The following is a 20,591-nucleotide window of genomic DNA, read 5'->3' as shown; positions in this document are numbered from 1 at the left end:
AAGGTTACAGAAATGTTACACCTACCCATTGATTTGTTGACGTGTTTCCAAAGGTATATTAATGAAAAACATCAAACTAGCTTAATCTGAAAACAGACAGATGTAGTTGGCCATCTTATCTCAGAACAACACTAAAAACATAGTGTCTTTCAACCAGTGGAAAAATCCTTCATTTATTTCAATCCAATAATAAAACTCAAAAGTAGACAAAGAGGAAAATAACCACTGTTCGTCTATCAAAAACACACCCTTCCATTGTTAATTCAGTCCGAAACTAAATGAAACAACATGTGGGGATGTAAGGACCACCTGCAGAATCGACAGCCAATCAGCATCCCCGCTGCCTTGCTCCATCCACCAATGAAAGCAGCTGTGGGGAAGGACAATGTGCTGACTGCTGTATAATGAAGTCAAGTATTATATTAACAATATTATCATTATCATTATTATTATTATTACAAAAGAAAATAAATTATTTCAAGATATTGTGAAAGCCAAGTTCTCTTACTGTACTGACATCTAACATCATATTATTATTATTGTTAATGTTATTGTAATTATTATATTAAGAAAAAATCTTGAATCAAGATACTTGCTGAGACATTTTCTCAGAAAAATATGTTTAAGTGACATTGTCATGGAAAATCATTGAAAGCAAAATTATCCCAGTGCAGTTACATAATTTCATATAATTAAAAAAAAAAAAAGAAAGATTTTGTCCACTGTTAGAGGTGGGAAAAAGGGCCTCAAAGCAGGGATAAACTAGTCTGTCTAATTTGCGTTTATATTTCAGGATTTCTGATTATCCAGAACAACAAAGAATAAGCAGGTCAGGTATCAGTGTCTTGCTCAAGGATATTTAACCAGGATGCAAGGCAATTGCAGGAATCAAACCTGTGACTTTCCAGTTACCGGACGGTCTCTCTAACCACTAAACCCCCCTGCAGTGTTGTGTCAACATTTTTCATGTGACAAACTTCAACCCCTTTATCTCTAACAGCCTCTATTGTTGTCTTAGCAGGCTGAGTATTTATGTCCTTTCCCTATCGCCCCAAATGTGTTTATCATCCCCGTACTTCATGTTCAGTTGGTTTCCTCTGAGTCTTGCGGCTCCCAATCACACTAAGCAGGCTGTGAACTTGTGGTTGGGGAAAGACGCTTCCCAGTATAGTTATAGTTTATTTCACGCTCCTCTTTCCTTTCAGTACAACGTCCTCGTGGCACACTGGACCAATACGTAACAAGTGAAACATTTCGTCCCCCACAAATGATGTAGTCATCTCTTGGGGCCAATCGGTTACAAGATGCATCATCCTTCCAAGTATTTTGAATACACCGGTGGATTTTGATTAAACTTGGAAGGCTGATGCAGCAGTTGTTAAATTTTTGACCTTTAATTATAGCATCCCATCAGGCCGATCAGTGTTAAAGATCAGTGTAAAGGAACACCCAGTGCCACAGTGCCAAAATGCGTAATCCCTCCAAGTTTCGTCAACATCGCATAAGTGGTGTCAGAGATATTGCTTTTGAGTTTTTGACCTTTCAAAATTTGAGATTTTGACCTTTAAATATAGTGCCCCCATTTGGCCGATCAGTGTAATATTTAAAACACAATACAATACAGTGAGAAGATGCTTCATCCCTCCAAGTTTTGTCAAAATCAAACCAGTGGTGTGTTAGATATCATGTTTGAACCACAGATACAGGCAAAGACAGAACTCTGGTCAAAAGGAACTAATTACTATTAACTAAATAATGAACTAACTGATGTTTAACTTACTGAATGACTGGTTAAATAAAGGAGACAACCTAACAACTACTTAACTGACTCATAAAAAGAAAATATTTCTCTACAAAGAGGTTCACTCTCAGTAAGGAGCTGAAAACATAAGTAACTGACATAGGGATGGGACGATACTTATCTCACAATTCGTTACATGACATGGGTTCATGATTTGATGCAACCACGATACGATGTAATAAATAAAAGTTCAATGACATCATCTGACTGTGCAGATTTCTATTTATTTCTCAGCCACAAATCTTTCTAGCAATGTCATCGTATTTAAAAATGTCACTACAAAGTCCAAATAATATGTTGATGGAGAGCTTGTGAAATTGTGATGGTCAAGCCGTCTCATTTGTGATTACTACAGCAGAATAAAATGTAGCTAATATCGTGATTCATTTTTCTGCCCCATGATACGTATTGTCACATTTTTGTACTGTAATATACTGAATTTCGATATATCGTCCCATCCCTAGTGACTGAATAGTTAACTAGAAAAAGTTCAGGCTAGAAACAGAGAGCTAGCTGAAAAAGCTTGGGCCGGATTAACCAACAACAGGGCCCCTGGGCACACATGTCCTATTGGGCCCCCCACCTCTCGGTAAGCACAAACAATACAAACGTAAACCTTTTACAGGTTCAAAGTAATCTGAAACTCAGATTTAGCTATTCATTCTATCTAGAGCTCGCTCATTCAATTTGAGAGTGATAACATTTGTCCAACCCCAAGGCAAGCTTTAGTTCTTAGTTTTAGGTGGTGGGGCTTCCCTTTGTTTACATTTGGATTGCAGGTTGTGGCTTTAAATGTTGAAATTTATGGAAAAGGTTTGACTGTCTGTACCTAGACCGCACTGCCCCACCAGTATATAATTAGTACTCTGCATCTTAACTGGATGACTCACTAAATGCACTGCCCATAAAGAAAAATGAGACTTACAGGGAATTCTTCACACAAATATTGAAATTATTTCCTATCAGACATTGTTGGACAAAATGGACTACTTGGACAGCTTTAACTCTATTCATATACATGTATTATTTTTTTATTGATTTTCTGAACTCAGCCACACAATTTTGAGTTGTTCGCCACTTTCATCCCAGTGTAGCTGGACCGGCTGGAGGCTTGGTGGCGTATTTATGCTTCAAGGCTGTTAGACAACATTTAGGCCTATATCTCTCTCTCTCACACACACACACACACACACACACACAAGCATGTGACATCCAATTGCACATCCATTCGTCTTGCAAAGTTTGACTTGAGTTTGACTGAGTAAATGCATGCATCTAATTCGAGTACAAAAATACAAAATACAAATGGCATTGACTGCTTTAATTATTCATGATGTTGGAAGGTAAGCAGCTAGGTAACTAGCTAACCTAGATATCTATAGGCTAGTTTGGCTAGTTTGAACTTGGAAGGTCAGTTTGGCTAACTAGATAACCTAGATAACTTAGTAGGCTATGATTAGACTGTATTTTTTCAGTTAGTAGCAGAGCGATAGGCTTCAAAATATTAGCTTCCTCCTCTCTTACCTCTTGACTTTTTCACTGGGCTTCAGTCTAACATTACTCAACCAGAAAAACTGGTTCATTTGCACTGCCCATTGCAGTTCAACTCTGACATTTCTGCCTCCAGAGCAGCTCTGCTACTGAGATGTACCATTATGTATTCATGTTTCAAGCAAATGTTCATAAATGTTAGCCAGGCAAAAGAAACACACACACTTACACACACCACATCCTCTAATCCAGTTTATTTTTCCTCAGTAATCCAGTTTATTTTTCCTCAGCAGAAAATGGAACACGATAAAATTAAAGGAGAAAATAGGACAGAATTATGTTCTTTTTTTATACATTTAACTAAATATGCCACTCTATGCTAGGGTGTAAGTAACTCAAACTGATATAAGGTTAAATAATTTTTTTTCTTTAAAAGGTACAGAAAGATATTCCACTTCTTCCATTTCTCATTAGCACTCAAAATAGGAACAGGTTTTTCAAAATATCAAAATAAGAACCAGCCACGATATTTCTCCAAACTCTAAACGATACTCCCTTTATCCTTCGCTGTGTTCTCACTGAAGAAGAAGGGTGGGTGGTAGAGAAGAAACAGAAAGACTTGTGCATGAGGATTAGCATAGTTAAGTGGTGTCTGGTTATAGGGGCTCTCCACCTGAACCAACTTTTAGGTGGTTATTTTGCAAAAGTATACTTTTTCCTATTTTCCTACAATTTTAGGAAATAAAGCTGCTGCTCATGATTCAGAAAAAAAAAATTCAATCCTACATCATCAAATTGCACTCCCTGTGATGGTGCCAAGTACATGTCATGTTCCCGTACCTATATTAAACAAAATACAACTTATACTTTTAATAAATCTACAGCATGTGCTAAATGCCCCAAAATGTAACAAAAAGAAAAATCTTTGAAAATTTGCAGAAAAATGTCAACTTTTGCAACATGACGACCAAAAAGTAAATTTTGGTGGAATACCTTTTTAAGAGTAGAAGGAAGATAGGTGTGTAACCGAACAGTATGCACAGCACAAAGTCTAAGCGGTCAGACTGTGTAGGCTGATAAAGAGGGGAGTAGGAACGGATGACAAAACAAAAAACAAATTTAAAAAAAAAAAGAAAAAAAAAAAAGGGGAAAACCACTCAATTTAAGAATTCACGTTGTTATTCCTGCAGCCGAGAACAGTTCAGTCGCCATCAGACGCCGGAGAGCCGCGACGGTTTGAATCTGTGATGTCATCAGGATGTACAGCCTTGAAAGGGTCCAACAAACAATAAATGATGTGAGCCCAAAGTATTTGATTGTTTGAGCTAAATGAGGTTTAGTAATACCATCTGTTTTTAAAATAAATCAACCGAAGCACTCCAACAGTCGCACGTTACATCTTTTTCAAAAAGAAAAACAGGACTTTCTCAACCACTTTCACCATTTTTACCAGCCAAACTAGCCAAACAACCAAAGAGGACATCCAAATGATGGTTGGTTACCTGCCAAAGTGGCTGATAGAGTCCAGTCATAGCCAACACTTACCAACATTTGGCTGGTGGCTGGTATTAATTCACAAAACCCTGATTTTATTAATGCTTAAGGTGTCTTTAAAGTCATCAAATGAACCATCATTTAGGCCAGTGGCTGGCGCTGAATGATGGTGCTGTACATCGATGTGATACCACAGATTAGACAGTGGGACGAACCCGTCTCTCTTGTCTTTGGCTATTTGAGACAGCAATGAATTCTCACTAATAGAAATGACATTGTCTTAGGCAGCAGTGAATGTTAAAGAAGAAAATACTTGAAGAGTTATGCTCCAAAATGATATCCACCGTTTGAAAATAAAAGTGACACCTACTCCTACCCACAAAGCACAAAATTAGAGCAGTTTCCGATACTATTCAAAGGGTAGTAGGTGACAAAATTAGCACTCTTACCGACTGATCCTCTATATTTTAGAGAGATACTGATTGATGAAGTTCAGGTATTATTTTTCTAAAATGGATACACAACATCTTGGAGTAGAACTCTTCATTTGAACACTAAAATTCAGTCGTATTCCCCTTTTATGCATCAAGAACAACAGTACCACTCAGTAAATTGAGAAAGGGAGGGAAAGAGGCAGAGGAGGATCTGCTACACAGAGGTTTTATCTGAGTGACACTCGTCCATTCAATTTTTTTTTTGTCAACAGTCCATGTGAGCAGAGGCAGGGATTGGCTGTATTGTCCTCCACGAGACCGTGGTTAAGCAGTAAAAACAGAACTAATCACCATGATGGCCGCACGAAAAACCAAACCATGACAGCATCCTTAGACCACCTCACGTTACCAAATGGCACGCTCATACCTGCACAAACACACTGGTACTGGTACCATGCACGAGCTAAACACTGTTACCGACGCCGTGCATGAACCAAAACGGCGGGAGACGTGGGGTGGGGGGAAGAAAAACAAAAAAAAGAAGAAGTGGGGTTACAGGTTTGATACTCCAACCCCTTGATGACAACCTGAGGAGTGGTCATGGGATAGAGCTGGATCCCCTCCCCCACGACCGAGAAATGTGAAAAGAAAAAAAAAAAAAACGAAACCCAACTGCTGTCAAATGAGAATCCAGCTGAGAGAAACGGGTCAGTTCAGCCGAAACGCTACAACAGTTCGTCTTCCATAACTTCCTGTAATGAACGAAGGAGCGTGAGCGAAGAGGAGGGGGAGGGGGGAGGGGGGGGGGGGGGGGGGGCTGTGTGAGATATACGGCTGACCGGATCCTTCTCGGCGGCGGCGGCGTCCTCTCTGAAGACCGGGGGAGTTAAGGCTGTGTGCGTGAACATGCGATACTGAATGTGGCTCCGCAGAACAGCCGCGACGGCCCCCGCTGGCCCCCCCGAGCGGCTTTTTGTCCAGAGTATAGAGTCCAAACAGACGTCCCGGGCAGGACGGCGACAGGGCTTGTGTCAAGCTCAGATCCAGAATTGTAGGGTCAAATGCAGGCTGTTGCAACCATGCTCCCTCCCTCCACCTTCTCCTCTTCTCCCCTCCCTCCCCTCCCCCTCCCCCTCCCCCTCCCTCCCATCACCCCATTTTTCGTCCCTCCTTTGCTTTCCCTCCACCACCACCTCCTCCTCCTCCTCCTCCTCTTAAGCGCCTCATCTCCGATCGGATGGCTGGTCGCAGCGTGGCCAATCAGGAGCACTCCTCCCCGATGCGTTGGCACGAGCGGCCCACCTTGCGGTCCAGCTTCACCATCTTGAGGACGGCCTCCTCGCGCCCGCGGCCCAGATGGTCGAACAGACAGTCGTGCTGCTCAGGTAGACGGTGAAGCATGCAGAATACATAGCCTGGAAGGGGAAAGGAGAGGTTAGGGAGGAGGTAACCCCGAAAAAATGTTCCGTCTTCCTCGCTGTGTGTATGCGGAGAGAACATCGTGTCAAACTCCACTGCAGATTCTGGTAGTTTAATCTCGCCGATCGGCAAACATACATATCTCCCAGAACAACACTCCTTCTGACCTTTTCGATAAAATTGATTTGCGATGCTTGCTTCCAACCCCCAGTGTGTATTTCGGTGGGAGGAAGGTTACAGGAATAACAGGTCAACCAGTTATAAAAGTTTAATTTTACTGAAATAAGTGCGGCTCGGTGCATCATCTGTGTGCCGAGTTTACCAGCGGACCCTAACGATTTGGAACAGGTCTTAAAGCTGCACTAGGCAAGATTTTTGTGTAAAAATATCAGCCTAAAATCATAAATTGGGGCTGCAACCCAGTAGATTCATCCTATTTGCCCAAATTAATTGAATTAATTGGTGTCAGTATGGTCACTGATGGGAAATCTTCTCTGAGTACAGGAAGTGACAACTTGAAACTTAAGAGCGAAATATAAAACTTTCTCCGAAACAGCTGCAAATGAGCGCTCCTCTTCTGCGAGGTATGCATGTTCGCTGATAAGCAAGGAAACATTATACTGACAGAATTCACAATCAACTTTGATGTGACAGTCTCTCCCACACAAAGACAGAAAGAGAACAGCGAGACAGGAGGGAGACCCTGAAATTTTGTCAGGTCCTCAAAGTATCCGTGTCTCCCCAAGGAATCCTTACTTCATATCAGCACACCCTCTCAACGGCAGTTTGATGTCTGACGTTGTACAATTTGTAAAATAATGAATACATTTCCAAATAGTGGTAATGATAAAATGTATCAGAGCACTAGTAAAGGCTATATAAATTAGCATTTTCCAAGGAAGGATTCTGACATTAATTCATTTGCAGAAGCAAACAGATTAATGAAAAACCTAAACCGGTTAAAATGCTTTCATCAAAGTGTAAAATAGTACTGTTTGGTATCAGTACTGATTTTGAGGTAATGATACCTGTATCGGTACTAAAAATGTCCAAATACCCAGTCACCCAGTCTTACTTAGGGTGGATTGAAAAAAACAAGAGTTTGCATCAGACAAGAGGCAGATCTTTACAAAATAGGCATGTGCAAATAGGAATTTTCATGATCTGTTTCAGCCTACTTAGGTGCCAGATAGGTGAGTTTTGCCGTATAGGACAAGAGTTTAGACAATCACAGAGAAGTATTTGAAATTCTGTTTCGCAGAAACTTCTGTAATACTGGTATTAGTTTAATTGCACTCATGCAGTAAAGCCCACCCATCTGGTACACCAAGGGTGATAAACAAAAATGCTAAGAATCAACTAAGATTGAACCCAGGAGCTGACACGTCTGCTTTAGAGCGGTTTTCAAACATGTGGCGTCGTAACACAGGAGTATGTAGGTCTGCAGGTTTTCATTCCAACGTAACACTACAGCAGCTGATTTCACTGCTTAGCACATTTTCAACCAAAGTAGAGGGGAACTAATCGGTGAAATCAGCTGCTGTAGTGTTTCATTAGAATGAAAACCTGATGCTTTAGAGAACAGCATTGATCTGTTGGGTACTGACCACAGCGACAGGAGCCCAGTTCCTGCTGTACCAGCTCTAGTTTGGTTTGGCAGCGATAGCAACGCCGACGGTTTTTCTGCTTGGGTCCCCCGCGGGCCTCCTCGCCGCCCGCCTCCTTCTCTTCTGTCCGTGGTCGTTTCTCTGGCGTCGCCTCACTTTCTGACCCCGAGGCTGGGAAGAAAACCGTGTGGGGGTTAACGGTTAGGACTCAAAGTGGGGCAGAGCACGCAGAGCTTCAGCGCAGGAACAAGAAGCCGACTGTACCTGATTCACGAGGACGTTTTGTGGGTGTGCAGAGTGTGCCTTGGGCTGTTTCTGTGCATGATACGCCTGCAGATGGAAAATGAAGAGACAGTTTAAGATTCTGCTCCAAAATGAGACATGAGGAGTTCTCTTCTCAAATGCCATACATCCATTCTGGATAAAAAAAAACATATCACTACCAGAAGTTCACCATTTAATATCTCTGAAGTGTTGTCACATTGACAACCAAGGAATTAAGTTACCTACTATCCTTTAAAAAAACACCATCATTTGTTTCAATTTTGTGCCATCAATCATTCTGTCAGCGCAAATGCCACATTTACAACTCTGTAATGCCTTTACAGCTCAAACAGTAACAATATTGAGAATGGGGTCATCTGTCATTTTCAAACACTGAATCATGGGTGAAATGAGTGAATGAATGAGTCAAAATAGATACATGGCAATTTGGAATGAAACCCTTTCTTTACAGCATGTAAATCATACCGTCATCCATCATTTAATTCCTCATTATGTAGAGAAGAAGTGACTAATATCGATGGATGTAAACTGTTGGCATTAGAGTTGTGAGTAGGGCTCCTAAACACGGCATATTAGCTCCACAATCCTTCTCCACGTCTTAAACAAGTCACTTTTGATTTCATGTCGACTCGTACTGAAAAAAAAAGTTGGGGATCCTACTATCTTATGAAGCATATTTGAAGCCCTTTTTTAGTTCTAGATGCGTGGAACCAATATGGTGAAAAAAATAAGACAAAACATGGAGAAACAAGGTATAAAGCGGTCCCTACTCATAACTCGTCAGTGAACCAAATCTAAACATCGAATTTGTATTTTTTGTTGGCCATGTCGACGTCGAACAATCATAATAATAATAATAATAATAATAATAATAATAACTTTATTTATATAGCACCTTTAAAAACAGGATAAAAGGAAATAAAACTAATAAACAGGGATTAAATTCATAGGAGAGGACAGAGGTGGAAAAGAGCAAACATTCAAGTAACTAGTGGTATAATCTGATGAAAACCAAAATAAATAAAATAACAGAATAAAAGTAAGATAAAATGAAGATAGAGTTAAGATAAAAGACGTAAAAAGACAATAGAAAGATGATAAAAAGCCGATAAAAGATAAAAAGATGATAAAAAAGAATGTACAGAAAACAATGTAATCCAAAGCTAGCTGTACCATGCAAGTACCTGAATAGTCCATGTGTATCTATAGACCAATCTGACTATGCCCTGTATCCAAATACAATATATACTGTATATCCATGTACAAAAAGAATGTTGTCAGGGCAGTGCTGCACGTTAAGCACGTTTAGCACAATCTTCCTCAGCATAGCGACCTTCACCATGCTATCTGAATGCACCCAGTTATTTGATGCTGAATGTACAGTATGTCTGTGTAATGCACTGTCCCTGTGCGTTGTATGCAAGGTCTTGTTGTCACTGTGTACCATGTGTGTCAGTGTGTACTGCGGTACTACTTTAGTTGTCGTGTCTCTGCACCAATATCACCAAGACAAATTCTGGTATTTTTATTTTTTGTTTGCTCTAATTGCCGATTAGAGTGATTCTGCCACTGCTCTCAAGGTAGAGCAGCACACTGGGCCGACCTTAAAGACTTAAAAAGGAAAAATACACCCTAAAACACTTTAACACCGTTTAAAAAAAAAACAGCTACTGGCAATGCACCTTGCATTCCCGGGTCCATTTTGTTGTCTGGTGGTGTATTTTTCTTATTCCCATGGATATTTGGCAAATAATACTTACTGCCACCGTGTTGAGCATGGAAACGTTAGCTGTCCCGTCTTACCTTCCCTCGTGCTGGGAAACGTGGGCGAGGGCTCTTCGGCCGACGGCTGCTCAGAGCTAGTGGGCGGCGACGACGATAGAGATTGGCTACTGCTACTGCTCGTCTCGCTACTGAAGACAGGTGATTGGCTACTCCCAGTGCTTTGGATAGGCTTGGAGGTGCAGTCCTCCCCTGGCTGCTTCTTCTGGATATCTGTGGTCAAGGACAGCAAGTAAGCAGAGCAGAGACAGAAATATAGAAATAGGACAGAGAAATAGATAGATGGAGGCAGAGAGGGAGGCAGAGAGAGAGACGGGACAGAAATAGTGAAAACACGATTTGAGAAAGTCTAGGGAAATCACACCACTCAATCCTGGATTAATAATGTGCCTTCTTACGATGTGTAATACAGAAAACATGAAAGTACGGCAGCAAACCTCAAACCCCTATGCAGAGAAAGCTGTTATTATTACTTCTATTTCAATGGATGGGCCTGTTGAAATAGGACACCCTAATGAAAACAGCCTGCCTGTCAAAACATCGGTAATAATAAAGGCTTGTTCTGTAGCAGTTACAAGCATGGGGAAAAAGAGGGTATTCATACCACTGCCTTATTCAGGCCAACATATATTGATTTTTAACATTTTGAAGCTGCACTAGACAAGATTTGTATATAAACATACACCCATCTTATCAGGCTAAATCACAAAGTGTGGCTGCAACAGAGCAGAGAGTCCCATCCCCACTAATTGAGACACTGCAGATTCGCCCTATTGAGTTCTGGTGTCGGTTTGGTCGCGTCTCCACCTACAGGCAGTGACGAATCAAACAGCAGTGAGCAGCTCTCTGTCCAGAGAAAGCTGGCCTCACCAACAAGTTAGATCTTTTGCCTCTCTCGCCCCTTTGGTGTCCTTAAAGCGATCACGGACTCGCCGGCTTGGTAAACATGAACACGTGTGCAGCTCACTGACATCATGTTACAGGAATTCTGAGTATGACATTCAAATTTTGCAGTGACCTCTTGCTGCCATTTAGAGCCACCAACATGCAGCTTTAAAGGACTTAAAAGTAGTCGAAGTCTACCTACATGGTTAAGTGGACAGTTTTACCCAGCTAATTGTGGTACTTTGTAGCTCATTGGGTAAAGCATGGCATTAACACTGCCAGTTACTCATAACTAAAGAGTTTTGAGTGTGCAGCTACACTGTCAAGTCTTACAGACATGATTTACCACTATAAACCCACATGATCCGGTCTGAGAAAGGTATGATCATCTCAGATGACTGACCTGCACTTCAGACCTCTTAATATAATGACGGTAATAATGTGAGACGTTATTGATCCATCAGGAAATGCTCAGTCCGCCACCCTGCTGCTCCTTCACAGCTTGAAGCCTCGACAGGACCGGACAGCAGGCAGCCTAGTTTTTAGCTTCCCCTCCACACGTGGGCTAACCCATTTCTTTCTCAGCCTCCATACTCATGTGTATTGAGTCTATTCTGAGCTCTACTGCTGTCTGTGATGCTTGACTCAAAAGCGGGGGCCCTTAGGTCCTCGCTGTCTGCCATATTCACCGGTTGCCATGGCCACCGCCAGGGCTCCAGCGCACCCTCAACCCATCCTCTGAAAAACAGACTATAGGAGTCAATGAGGAAAACTTCCAGGCATACCTTGACATTTTCAAATTTTAATTGGGTGTTTTTCTTTGCCAGACACTTGTCACATTGAGGGAGAAAAATGGATCTACATTATAGGGGTTTCATAACAAAATGTTAGATATCCACTTTGGAAAAACACTGGAGCCTAAAATTCATGAGTCTATGTTTCGAACGCCAAGATAACCAAACCCTCAAAAACACAAATACTCTGTAAGCAAAGCACTTAAGATTGGTGATAACTTTAATGGTAATAATGATAAACCACAGTGTGCTTTTCTTTCATGCCAACAGTCATCTTACAAGTTTCGGCATCATTTTTTGCCAAATGGTGGTTATCTCATTTGGGAGTGAAACCCTTTAATTGTCTTTCTATTTCCCTAAAATGGCTTCTTAACATTGTTAGCATTCCTCACTGAAATCAGCTGGCACACCTAGCCTCAAGCTGCAGCTAGCTGCTGTCAAAGAGGAATGCTAAGCATGCTAAGAAGCAACTTTAGAGAAAGGACAAAAGTAGAACTGTCCCCCCCCATGATAAGTGACATGTGCCTGGTGAAGAGAATTAGCCAGCTGAATATTAAAATGTAGACGCGATCCCTTAGAGACAAAAAGAGACCAACCACCATAGGAGACTTGGAATTCAATATCCTCTATTGATTCAAACATATTTTAAAAGCACCTCTGCAACCACCTATATTTCAGTGATGTACACATTTTGTAAATTGACAACATTTGAACATGTATTTTACAGGTGCAACCAATCTCAGAACCAGTGGAGGCAAGTGAAACACAAATATATGCATTTCTGAACAAATGTTTACAACTCATACAGACTTTATAGCCCAATGGCTGCTGGTACCATGACAGACTTTTGACAGCACAAGAGTAGGAAACTGGCTTTTTTTTGTCCTCAGGGCTCAGTGGGTGGCACACCTCAAACTCCATGGGCCATTTTTACCATTTTACCAGACAAATAGATTAGAATAGAATAGGATGACCAATTGATGTTGGTTGCCTGCCAAAGTGAATGGTCAACTTTGCAGACCCAGCTAAAATTTGTCAGCAATTGGCTGGTGGTTATTTCCCACCCATGTAACAGTATGAATTTAGCTGCATGATGCATTCATTGAAAAAAAAAAAAAAAAAGAAGAAACCATGAGCATTTGCAATTTTCTGTTTCTTTCTGTGTTTCATTTTGACCACATTCTCTTTTTGTTTCGTTTTCGCTCATCTCTCTGTCACAAATTTTTCCCTGTATGTTTCTCCCAATTCTCAGCTGCAGGAAGACACACAAATTTCTATCAGGGATAAATAAAGTAGCTCTCGTCTCATCACCTCATCTCATCTCTGTCATTTGGGAAACAGAGTGTGTTAGGGAGCGAGAAAGACTTACCAGCAAAACATTTGGAGCAGAGGTTCATGGTTTTACTGGACCTGAGGAGAGGAGAGAAAAAAAGTCAAACTCTGACTGGATTAAGGAAGGAACTCTTCGGCTAAGCTTGTCAGACCCATAACAGGACTTCCACTAAAGGAAATCTGTCTCTATTCTGAGAAAAATGATAGTGACAGTGATAAACCTTGTTATGACTGATGGAAAGTGTCCACTTGATAACCCAACTGGCAAATCCACTCTCACCCACCCACCCAGTTTCCTCAAACGCCCAAGACATGTTTCTAGTTACTGCAAGTGTTGTCACAGTACCAAAATGTGTCATTTTTCACAGTACAAAACGAAGACCATGTAAACTTTCTTTAACGTGTTTTACAGTAACATATTTTCTCATCAGAAATATTTTGCTGAATCACACTATCTGTAGCATGATTTTCTCGTAAAACGTAAAGCAAACTTCATCTATGTCTAGCTAAGTGAACAGATTTTTACATAGACCGGCGCTCATGAGTGTCAATTTTATCCTGCCAAAGTAAATATATGTCATGAAAGACAAATCAGAGTGCCACTTCTAGAGAAACTGGTATATTACCCTTTCTCAACAGGTATGATGGTCCTTTATCATTGTCAGTGGGACACTAGCAGGCTCTCGCCCTTATTTAATAGCACAAATGGTAGTTACACAAATGATAGTTACATCACGTCTTGCGTGTCACTAAAACGTCTTTCACAACCTCTCCTGATGTTTCATCTCGACCCATTTTTTTTTTTGTGCCTCTGTAGTTGCCATGGCCACCGGCCGTGTGTTATAACAAGTTTAAGGCAGGATGAGAGGAAGTGACAACAGAGAGGGAGGAAAGCAAACACACACACACACACACACACTGGCGTGGGAGAGGGAGAGGGAGATGCCAGAAGTCACTCGAGGCAGGAGCATAAGGTTGTAATAAAGTCGATTATTTTACTGTGATAAACGAGCAACAGGCAACTGCTGCTGCCTTTTGATCTCGCCTCTTACTGTCAAGTGTGTGTGTGTGCGTGTGTGTGTGTTTGTGCCCATTTGTGGGTTGGGAATGAACAAACAGTAACCAATGCAATCACACTCTGAGCAACATGATCAGCGGAAGTCCATTCATTTCCTACAGAGCTGAGCGACCGGGAAACTCAGCTGATGTGTGGAAACTCAACAAGCTTGTCGGCTGAGAAAAAGTTGAACTGAAAGCTGAACTTTTCACAGTCATCGGCCGTCAGCAGCCAGATGCCCTCGCTTCCTCGTCTCCCTTTGTGATTTTGTTTCATGAACAATAGTTCTGCCTGGCAAGTGCAAAATGGATGAGAAGTCGATTACAGCCTTTCAAAGCTTCCCCAGTTCTCTACAGCTTGTATTTGAAACACTACACTAATAAACGTCTCCAAAACGATGCTTGGAGAGCATTTGCATCCGCTGTTGGGTTTGACGGTAAGCTCTGAAGCAATTTTATTGAATTTTTTCCTGTTTATTTTCAATTAATGCAATCTCATTAGTACTTACTAGCTATATTAACAAATCAAAATGAAAGGCAATAACACGGTGAGACACGGACACAACATGCGGGGGATCTGTTATTATTTGTGATTATGTTTAACGCTCTCAAGCTGATAGTTACGTTTAATCGGGACAAAATCTTTATCTGCAGGTTGTACTGTCTTCAATAATGTTCTTTTTTGTCGTTATATCTTCATAACATTCTTTTGGTTCTGTCATCTACAGCGTATCCTTTTCTTTACGGCTACAATGACCCAGTTTCCACCGGGATCATTAAAGTTTCAACTAATCTAATGTTTAATGCTCCTCTGCTCATCATTAGATTTTGTATTGGAATACTGAATTAGTCCATTTAATCAACAGATTTGCCCCCCCCACACACACACACACAAAAACCCCTCTACATTTTGATCTACTGTTCATCAAAGAAGACCAATGCATGTGTACTCATCTGATGCCAGAGGTGAACTAAATAAATAATATTTTAGAAGAACTCCCTAATCGACTAAAGCAATGGAAGTCTAAGTCGACTAACACCCTAACAAACAAAGAGTTGGTTAATCTAAGGGTGGATGGGCATGACAGGCAGGAAAAAGTCATGAATGCAAACGAAATGATTACAATGGAGCAAAACAAAATCTGCCTTTTTTAACCCATCACAGCCTTGAAATTGCTGTTCCAATATTACAATTGTGATAAGTTTTCACTGAATTGTGCAGCTCTACTATCTATCATATGACTTGCACTTTCCCTTTGTTTAGTATATGACGTCCTAATGCACTTGAACCACGCGTGTCAACATGTACAGCATTAAAATGTGTTGCTAATGTCTCCTGTGCATTTATTATACTTGCAAATAAAGTGGTTCTTCATTGCAAACTGCCTGACATATTTAAAGTCATTGTGCCAATGTGTGAATCTGTAGCTGAATACAGTCTATTTACGCACAATCTCAACTATGCTAATGGTTCTGTAAAAAGCATCTCATTATCTCACATGGAAATTACAACTTCTGTTCTAAAATGAGACCTCCACCATAAGAAAAAAGTGAGACTTGCTTATACAAAATGACTGACAGCTCAAAATGTAAACATGTTACTTATGGTGTTTTTTAAAAAGGACAATACATAAATTAAGTCCATGGTTGACAAAATAATGAGACTTTTCCAGACTGGGCGGTCTACATTTTACAAATATTGGCATGTAAACTTCAGGTAATGATTTTCTTCTCCTAAATGGTCATTTAGCATTTTGGAAATGTCTTCTTAATATATTCTGCTGGTTTTCTTGGTGATTTCTCCTTTCCCTGAGGTAGGTAATGTTTGTCCCTCACCTTCTGGACCTTTCTTCCACTTTGACATTAGTAGCAACACAATACATTAGGCTGAGCCGTTTCTGTCAGCAGTGAGTCCTGTCAATAGCACAGAGGCTGGAAGTCTGTAGGGTTTTCAGATCATTGTGCCTACAGGAGCTATGTGACCAATGCGGCAGGACAGGCCGACACGTTTTTGTTTTTTTTACCCCTGCCAAGGAGGTTTTGTTTTCATCCATTATTTAGTTTGTCTGTGTTTGTCTGTCAGCAGGATATCTCAAAATCTTATGAACTGGTCTCCATGAAATTTGGTCGACAGATAGGCCTTGGGCCAAGGAGCAATTGATTAGATTTTGGTGCCGACCCAGATCTGGGATGTCTGCCATTAAATGATTATCGTTTTTTAGCCATAATTATGAAACTAACAGAGATAGCCTAGAGACTTGATTCCAAATCCTACGGATAAGTTTGCAGGGTCAAGACATCAATTTAAGTTGAAATTTATGGGATAAGAATGATGTCTTTGGGTGTAACAGCAAGTTGGAGAATTGTTCAGCATTGGCGGAGGTTTGTGCTCTCCGAGTGCCTTCTAGTGTTAAAAGGCCTTGGAAGTAGTCAAGGTCCAAGTACAAGGATAAAGGCTGATTTTAATGGCGATTCTAAGCCCGACTAGACCATCCCAACTGTCGGGGGGAGTTTGGGTGGGGAGTGGCGGCACTTAGGCCTGACAGTCGGTCAGATTATCATGTAGTGTGAACTTTGGCCTCCCCGGCGGCTCCAGGCCAGATGGAGCCTGACAAGATTTTTTCAGACGTGTTTGATTTGGTCGGCCCAGTCCTGCAGTGTGAAGCGGTCTAAGACTCGCCAAGACTGAAATCTGATAGTGATCCTGTCAACAGCCACCTGGAGTTTAGATACAGGGGGAGGAAAACAAAGATGAACCGGTAGAGAAGTCGATTTTAACAGAAACAACTCCCACTCACATAATAATTTACATCAGTAGAGATTCCCAACTGCACTTCTTCCACTCGTTTCTTAATTTTATTTGGAGGAATAAATCTCATAAAAACACTGGTATAAAATGGCAACATGCCTGAATTCAGTTCAAGATGTGGCAGACCGTTTGACACTGTTGTCATGTTTTCAGCAGTTCAAATTTTGCGCTGACTGCTGCAGTCCACTGTCAGGAGCCAGGCTGCAGCTCTGTCTAGTCCAATCCTCCTCCTCCTCCTTCGTCTTTTAACTATCCAAGTTTGCTCCCTCTCGAAGTGACGCTGAAGTGAAATTTCAACTTGCACAACACGTTTGATGAAAGTCTTGAATGCTTACAGAATTCAATATTGAATTCAATCTCTTGCAACGGTGTTGAAACAGGACTGAAATTTCCATTGTGACAGTATTATATACCGAATGCTGCTGTATGACTCAAGATCCAAATATAAGCCGAAAGTAACCTATTGATCATTTCATATCAGTACCAAAAGTTGCTCTCTTATCAAACAATGCTATGCCAAATTGATAGCCTTATCCAGATATAGTGACTTGAAAAGGGGCCAAACAAAATTTCCCCGGAACGATTCCCTGGCATCAATGGCACAAAGATAGCCTACATTTCACGGTAGACAGATGATCAGCCAATAAGATGAGAAATCACGAGTCATTTACTCTAACCGCACCCTCCAATACAGGTGACACTGTAATTAGGATGATGGGTGGGAAGACTCTACCATGCCCACTGAAAGAAGTGGGCACAGCCAAGTCAAATGTTTTTTTTTAAGGTGTGTCTAACAAAACTGGTTCATCAGAGTAGTATGCAGAGCAAAAACAAAAAAAAAAGCAGGGCAAACAAAAGGAGATAAGACAAAGAGAGAACAGAAAAACTTTAATCCCTATACCCTCTACCAGGATTAGACCGATATATGGGTTTGTTGATATATCGGGCCGATATTGGGCTTTTGTTAAATATTATATCCCTAACCCAATTATATTGACCAGTCTGAGGCTCCTCCCTGACCAAAACTACATGAAAAGTGCATTAACTTAATTTAAAAGGCAGTAAGCAAGTTTCACCTACAATTAATCAGGTGGGGTGGGGCCCAACCTGCCTGTAGGAGCTTCTACCCCACCTACCCCACCCCCACCACCTATTAGTCTGGTTTTCAGTGGAGAGTTTTACTGTCCCATGATGGTCTAAATGCGGTTTCAGAGGCTTTTCCATCCTGGCAAGAACAAAATCATCGGTGGAAATACTGAATACATGTCATTTTTTGGACATAAAAATTGTCAGATTTAAAGATATTGCATATTGGCACAAAATATCAGCTGTCGTCAGCACTGACACAAAAATATCATCATTTTCAAGACCTCTAAAGCGGAGTTCAAAAATGATATTCAACGGTATTCAAGACCTTTTAAAAAGGCTTCGAGTTTCTATGATTTGATTTAAGAGCATGTGTTGGACAGCCAGTTGCCCAAGGCCAGGTGTTATTCTGAGGCAGCAGGACCGTAAACACAACGCTGCCATTTGTGTCACCTGACATTGACAGGTGGGATACTGGTCCCAGTTTGCTTACTGCTGGACACCATAATGTAAAGCCAGTGAATGTAGAGGGGGAGGGGGGGGGTAGTCATATGAACATGTTCTTGCTTTGATAATACCTCAAAACAGGAGGATTTTGTGGTTTCCTGGCTGTATTTTGCAAGAACTGTCACCACCCTACAAAGAAGAAAGCACTTTAATATTCCTGTAATAACCCATAGGGGCTTATAGTGCGTTTCTGGGGCTCAGTAATGAGATAACAGTAATCTTATCGCACTTCATGGTATTTGTATCTCCTATAACATGACTAAAGGACTCATAGATTGGCTGTGATGTTTGCAATGTGTCTTTGTACAATGTATGATAGGATTACTGTAGTTATTTTTCCTAAGGGGTAAACATTAGTGAATCACATCCGGTATGCAAAACACATCCACCACTTGACAAGAGAGAATGTAAAGGGATGAAAAATAACTTAAGACAGATAGTCAGTACAGCTCAGTTTAAGGATATAACCACCAAGAGGCGTTTGAATTGTTTTACTGCTGGTTATTTTCGAGGTGACTGGGTAGAAAATACACAGCTAGGGCAGGTTTAAAAGGAACCTGCTGGCAATAAATCATTTTCTATCTCGGATACGTCATCTCCTGAAACCCCGAATTGCGTTAAAACACGATATCGGAAGGCTACGAAACGGCATTTGACGATTTACACGACGGGAATGTGTTTTAAAACGTGGAAAACGGTGGTAAATTCGCCGGTTTTCAAGCTAAAAGGATATTTATTAACTTCCCAACCCCCCACCCTCGGCCCGCACAACAGAACAACAACAATGGGTTTGGACTAGCTAGCTAAAGCCGTTGGGCATATTACATCCACATTTACCTCTCGGTTCAATCTAGCGGTACTTTCACTTAATTTAGACGTTATATTCTTACCCCCAAAATCCACAGGGACACCGGGGAGGTAGACTAGGAGGTTTGCTTCGTTCACTCGTATCTCCCATGACTTCCAACAAAAAAAAAAAAAAAAACCGATATGGAAACGCGAGGCTGGGGATGAGTCCGGGGCCTGGTCGTTCAATGAAAAAAAAAATCCCACACTCAAGTTAAACAAAAATGTATGTCCTCGTCGTTTAAAGTCCACAAGTTGAGGAAGAAGGGTAAAGAGACTTGACCGTTTCGAGTACAAAACCCCCGTCGTTAAGCCTAATAAAACGGCTCAGTTGGGAATAATTGAACGGTCGGCACTCAATGCAATCAGCTGGACCCGTCGGACGTTACGACCCACAAACAAAAGAGAGGGGGGGCGTCCGAGTGTTTTACACGAACTGAAAACACGTCAAAATTCACCAAATATCCACCGGCACGGCGTTAAACGAAAACACGGAGACGTTAAAATCCGTTGGACGTTTGTTCAAAGGAAAATAAATAGATAGAGCAAGGCCTTCCCCTCGCGCTGGTCGGGACCACCCCTACTCACACGTCGCTGGGACGGAGTGTGCGGGGCCGGAAACGCGTCCATCAAACCGTAATGTCAATATTGCCCAGCAAAATGAAGGCAAAAATAATGCCACCAACTGAGAGGTGAATATCATATCATATACAGTTACAAACCTGGGGAAACGAGGAGTAGTTCAATTTCACTGGTGTTTCCACTTAAGTAAGCACAATAATAGAATGTATAGGGATTGACTTGCTCTCACTGCACTCACTGTTACTGTAAAGCTATTTAATTCACCAAGTCACACCTAATTAATTACAGAAATCTCCTGAATCCTGGGATTCCTTGGGACAAAATCGTCTCAAACAGGGGTCCCTGGTCTTGTGCATGTCTATTTTATGGTCCTTGACATGA

General features: G+C 41.2%; 1 protein-coding gene across 2 annotated transcripts; it reads right to left on the bottom strand.

The window, feature by feature from the left end:
• Positions 1–6,444: 6,444 nt before the first annotated feature.
• Positions 6,445–20,121, bottom strand: LOC139640665 (AN1-type zinc finger protein 3-like). 2 transcript variants are annotated; one of them, XM_071514847.1, is made up of 6 exons: positions 19,673–20,121; positions 13,362–13,402; positions 10,335–10,526; positions 8,511–8,576; positions 8,247–8,417; positions 6,445–6,635 (listed from the first exon to the last, which is right to left on the bottom strand). In XM_071514847.1, the coding sequence occupies exons 1-6, from the start codon at positions 19,738–19,740 to the stop codon at positions 6,481–6,483; spliced, it is 693 nt and encodes a 230-aa protein (XP_071370948.1). In that variant the 5' UTR covers positions 19,741–20,121; the 3' UTR covers positions 6,445–6,480. The 2 variants fall into 2 exon arrangements, with proteins under 2 accessions (XP_071370948.1, XP_071370949.1); XM_071514848.1 differs by lacking the exon at positions 8,511–8,576.
• Between the last annotated feature and the right edge of the window lie 470 nt (positions 20,122–20,591).

Source organism: Centroberyx affinis, unplaced genomic scaffold, assembly GCF_046629955.1.
Source record: "Centroberyx affinis isolate AG114_WGS23_722 - 3 ecotype Tasmania unplaced genomic scaffold, CSIRO-AGI_Caff_v1 ptg010157l_1, whole genome shotgun sequence".
Classification (NCBI taxonomy): domain Eukaryota; kingdom Metazoa; phylum Chordata; class Actinopteri; order Beryciformes; family Berycidae; genus Centroberyx; species Centroberyx affinis.
The sequence above is the reverse complement of the archived record's forward strand: the minus strand, read 5'-3'. Positions and strand labels throughout refer to the sequence as shown.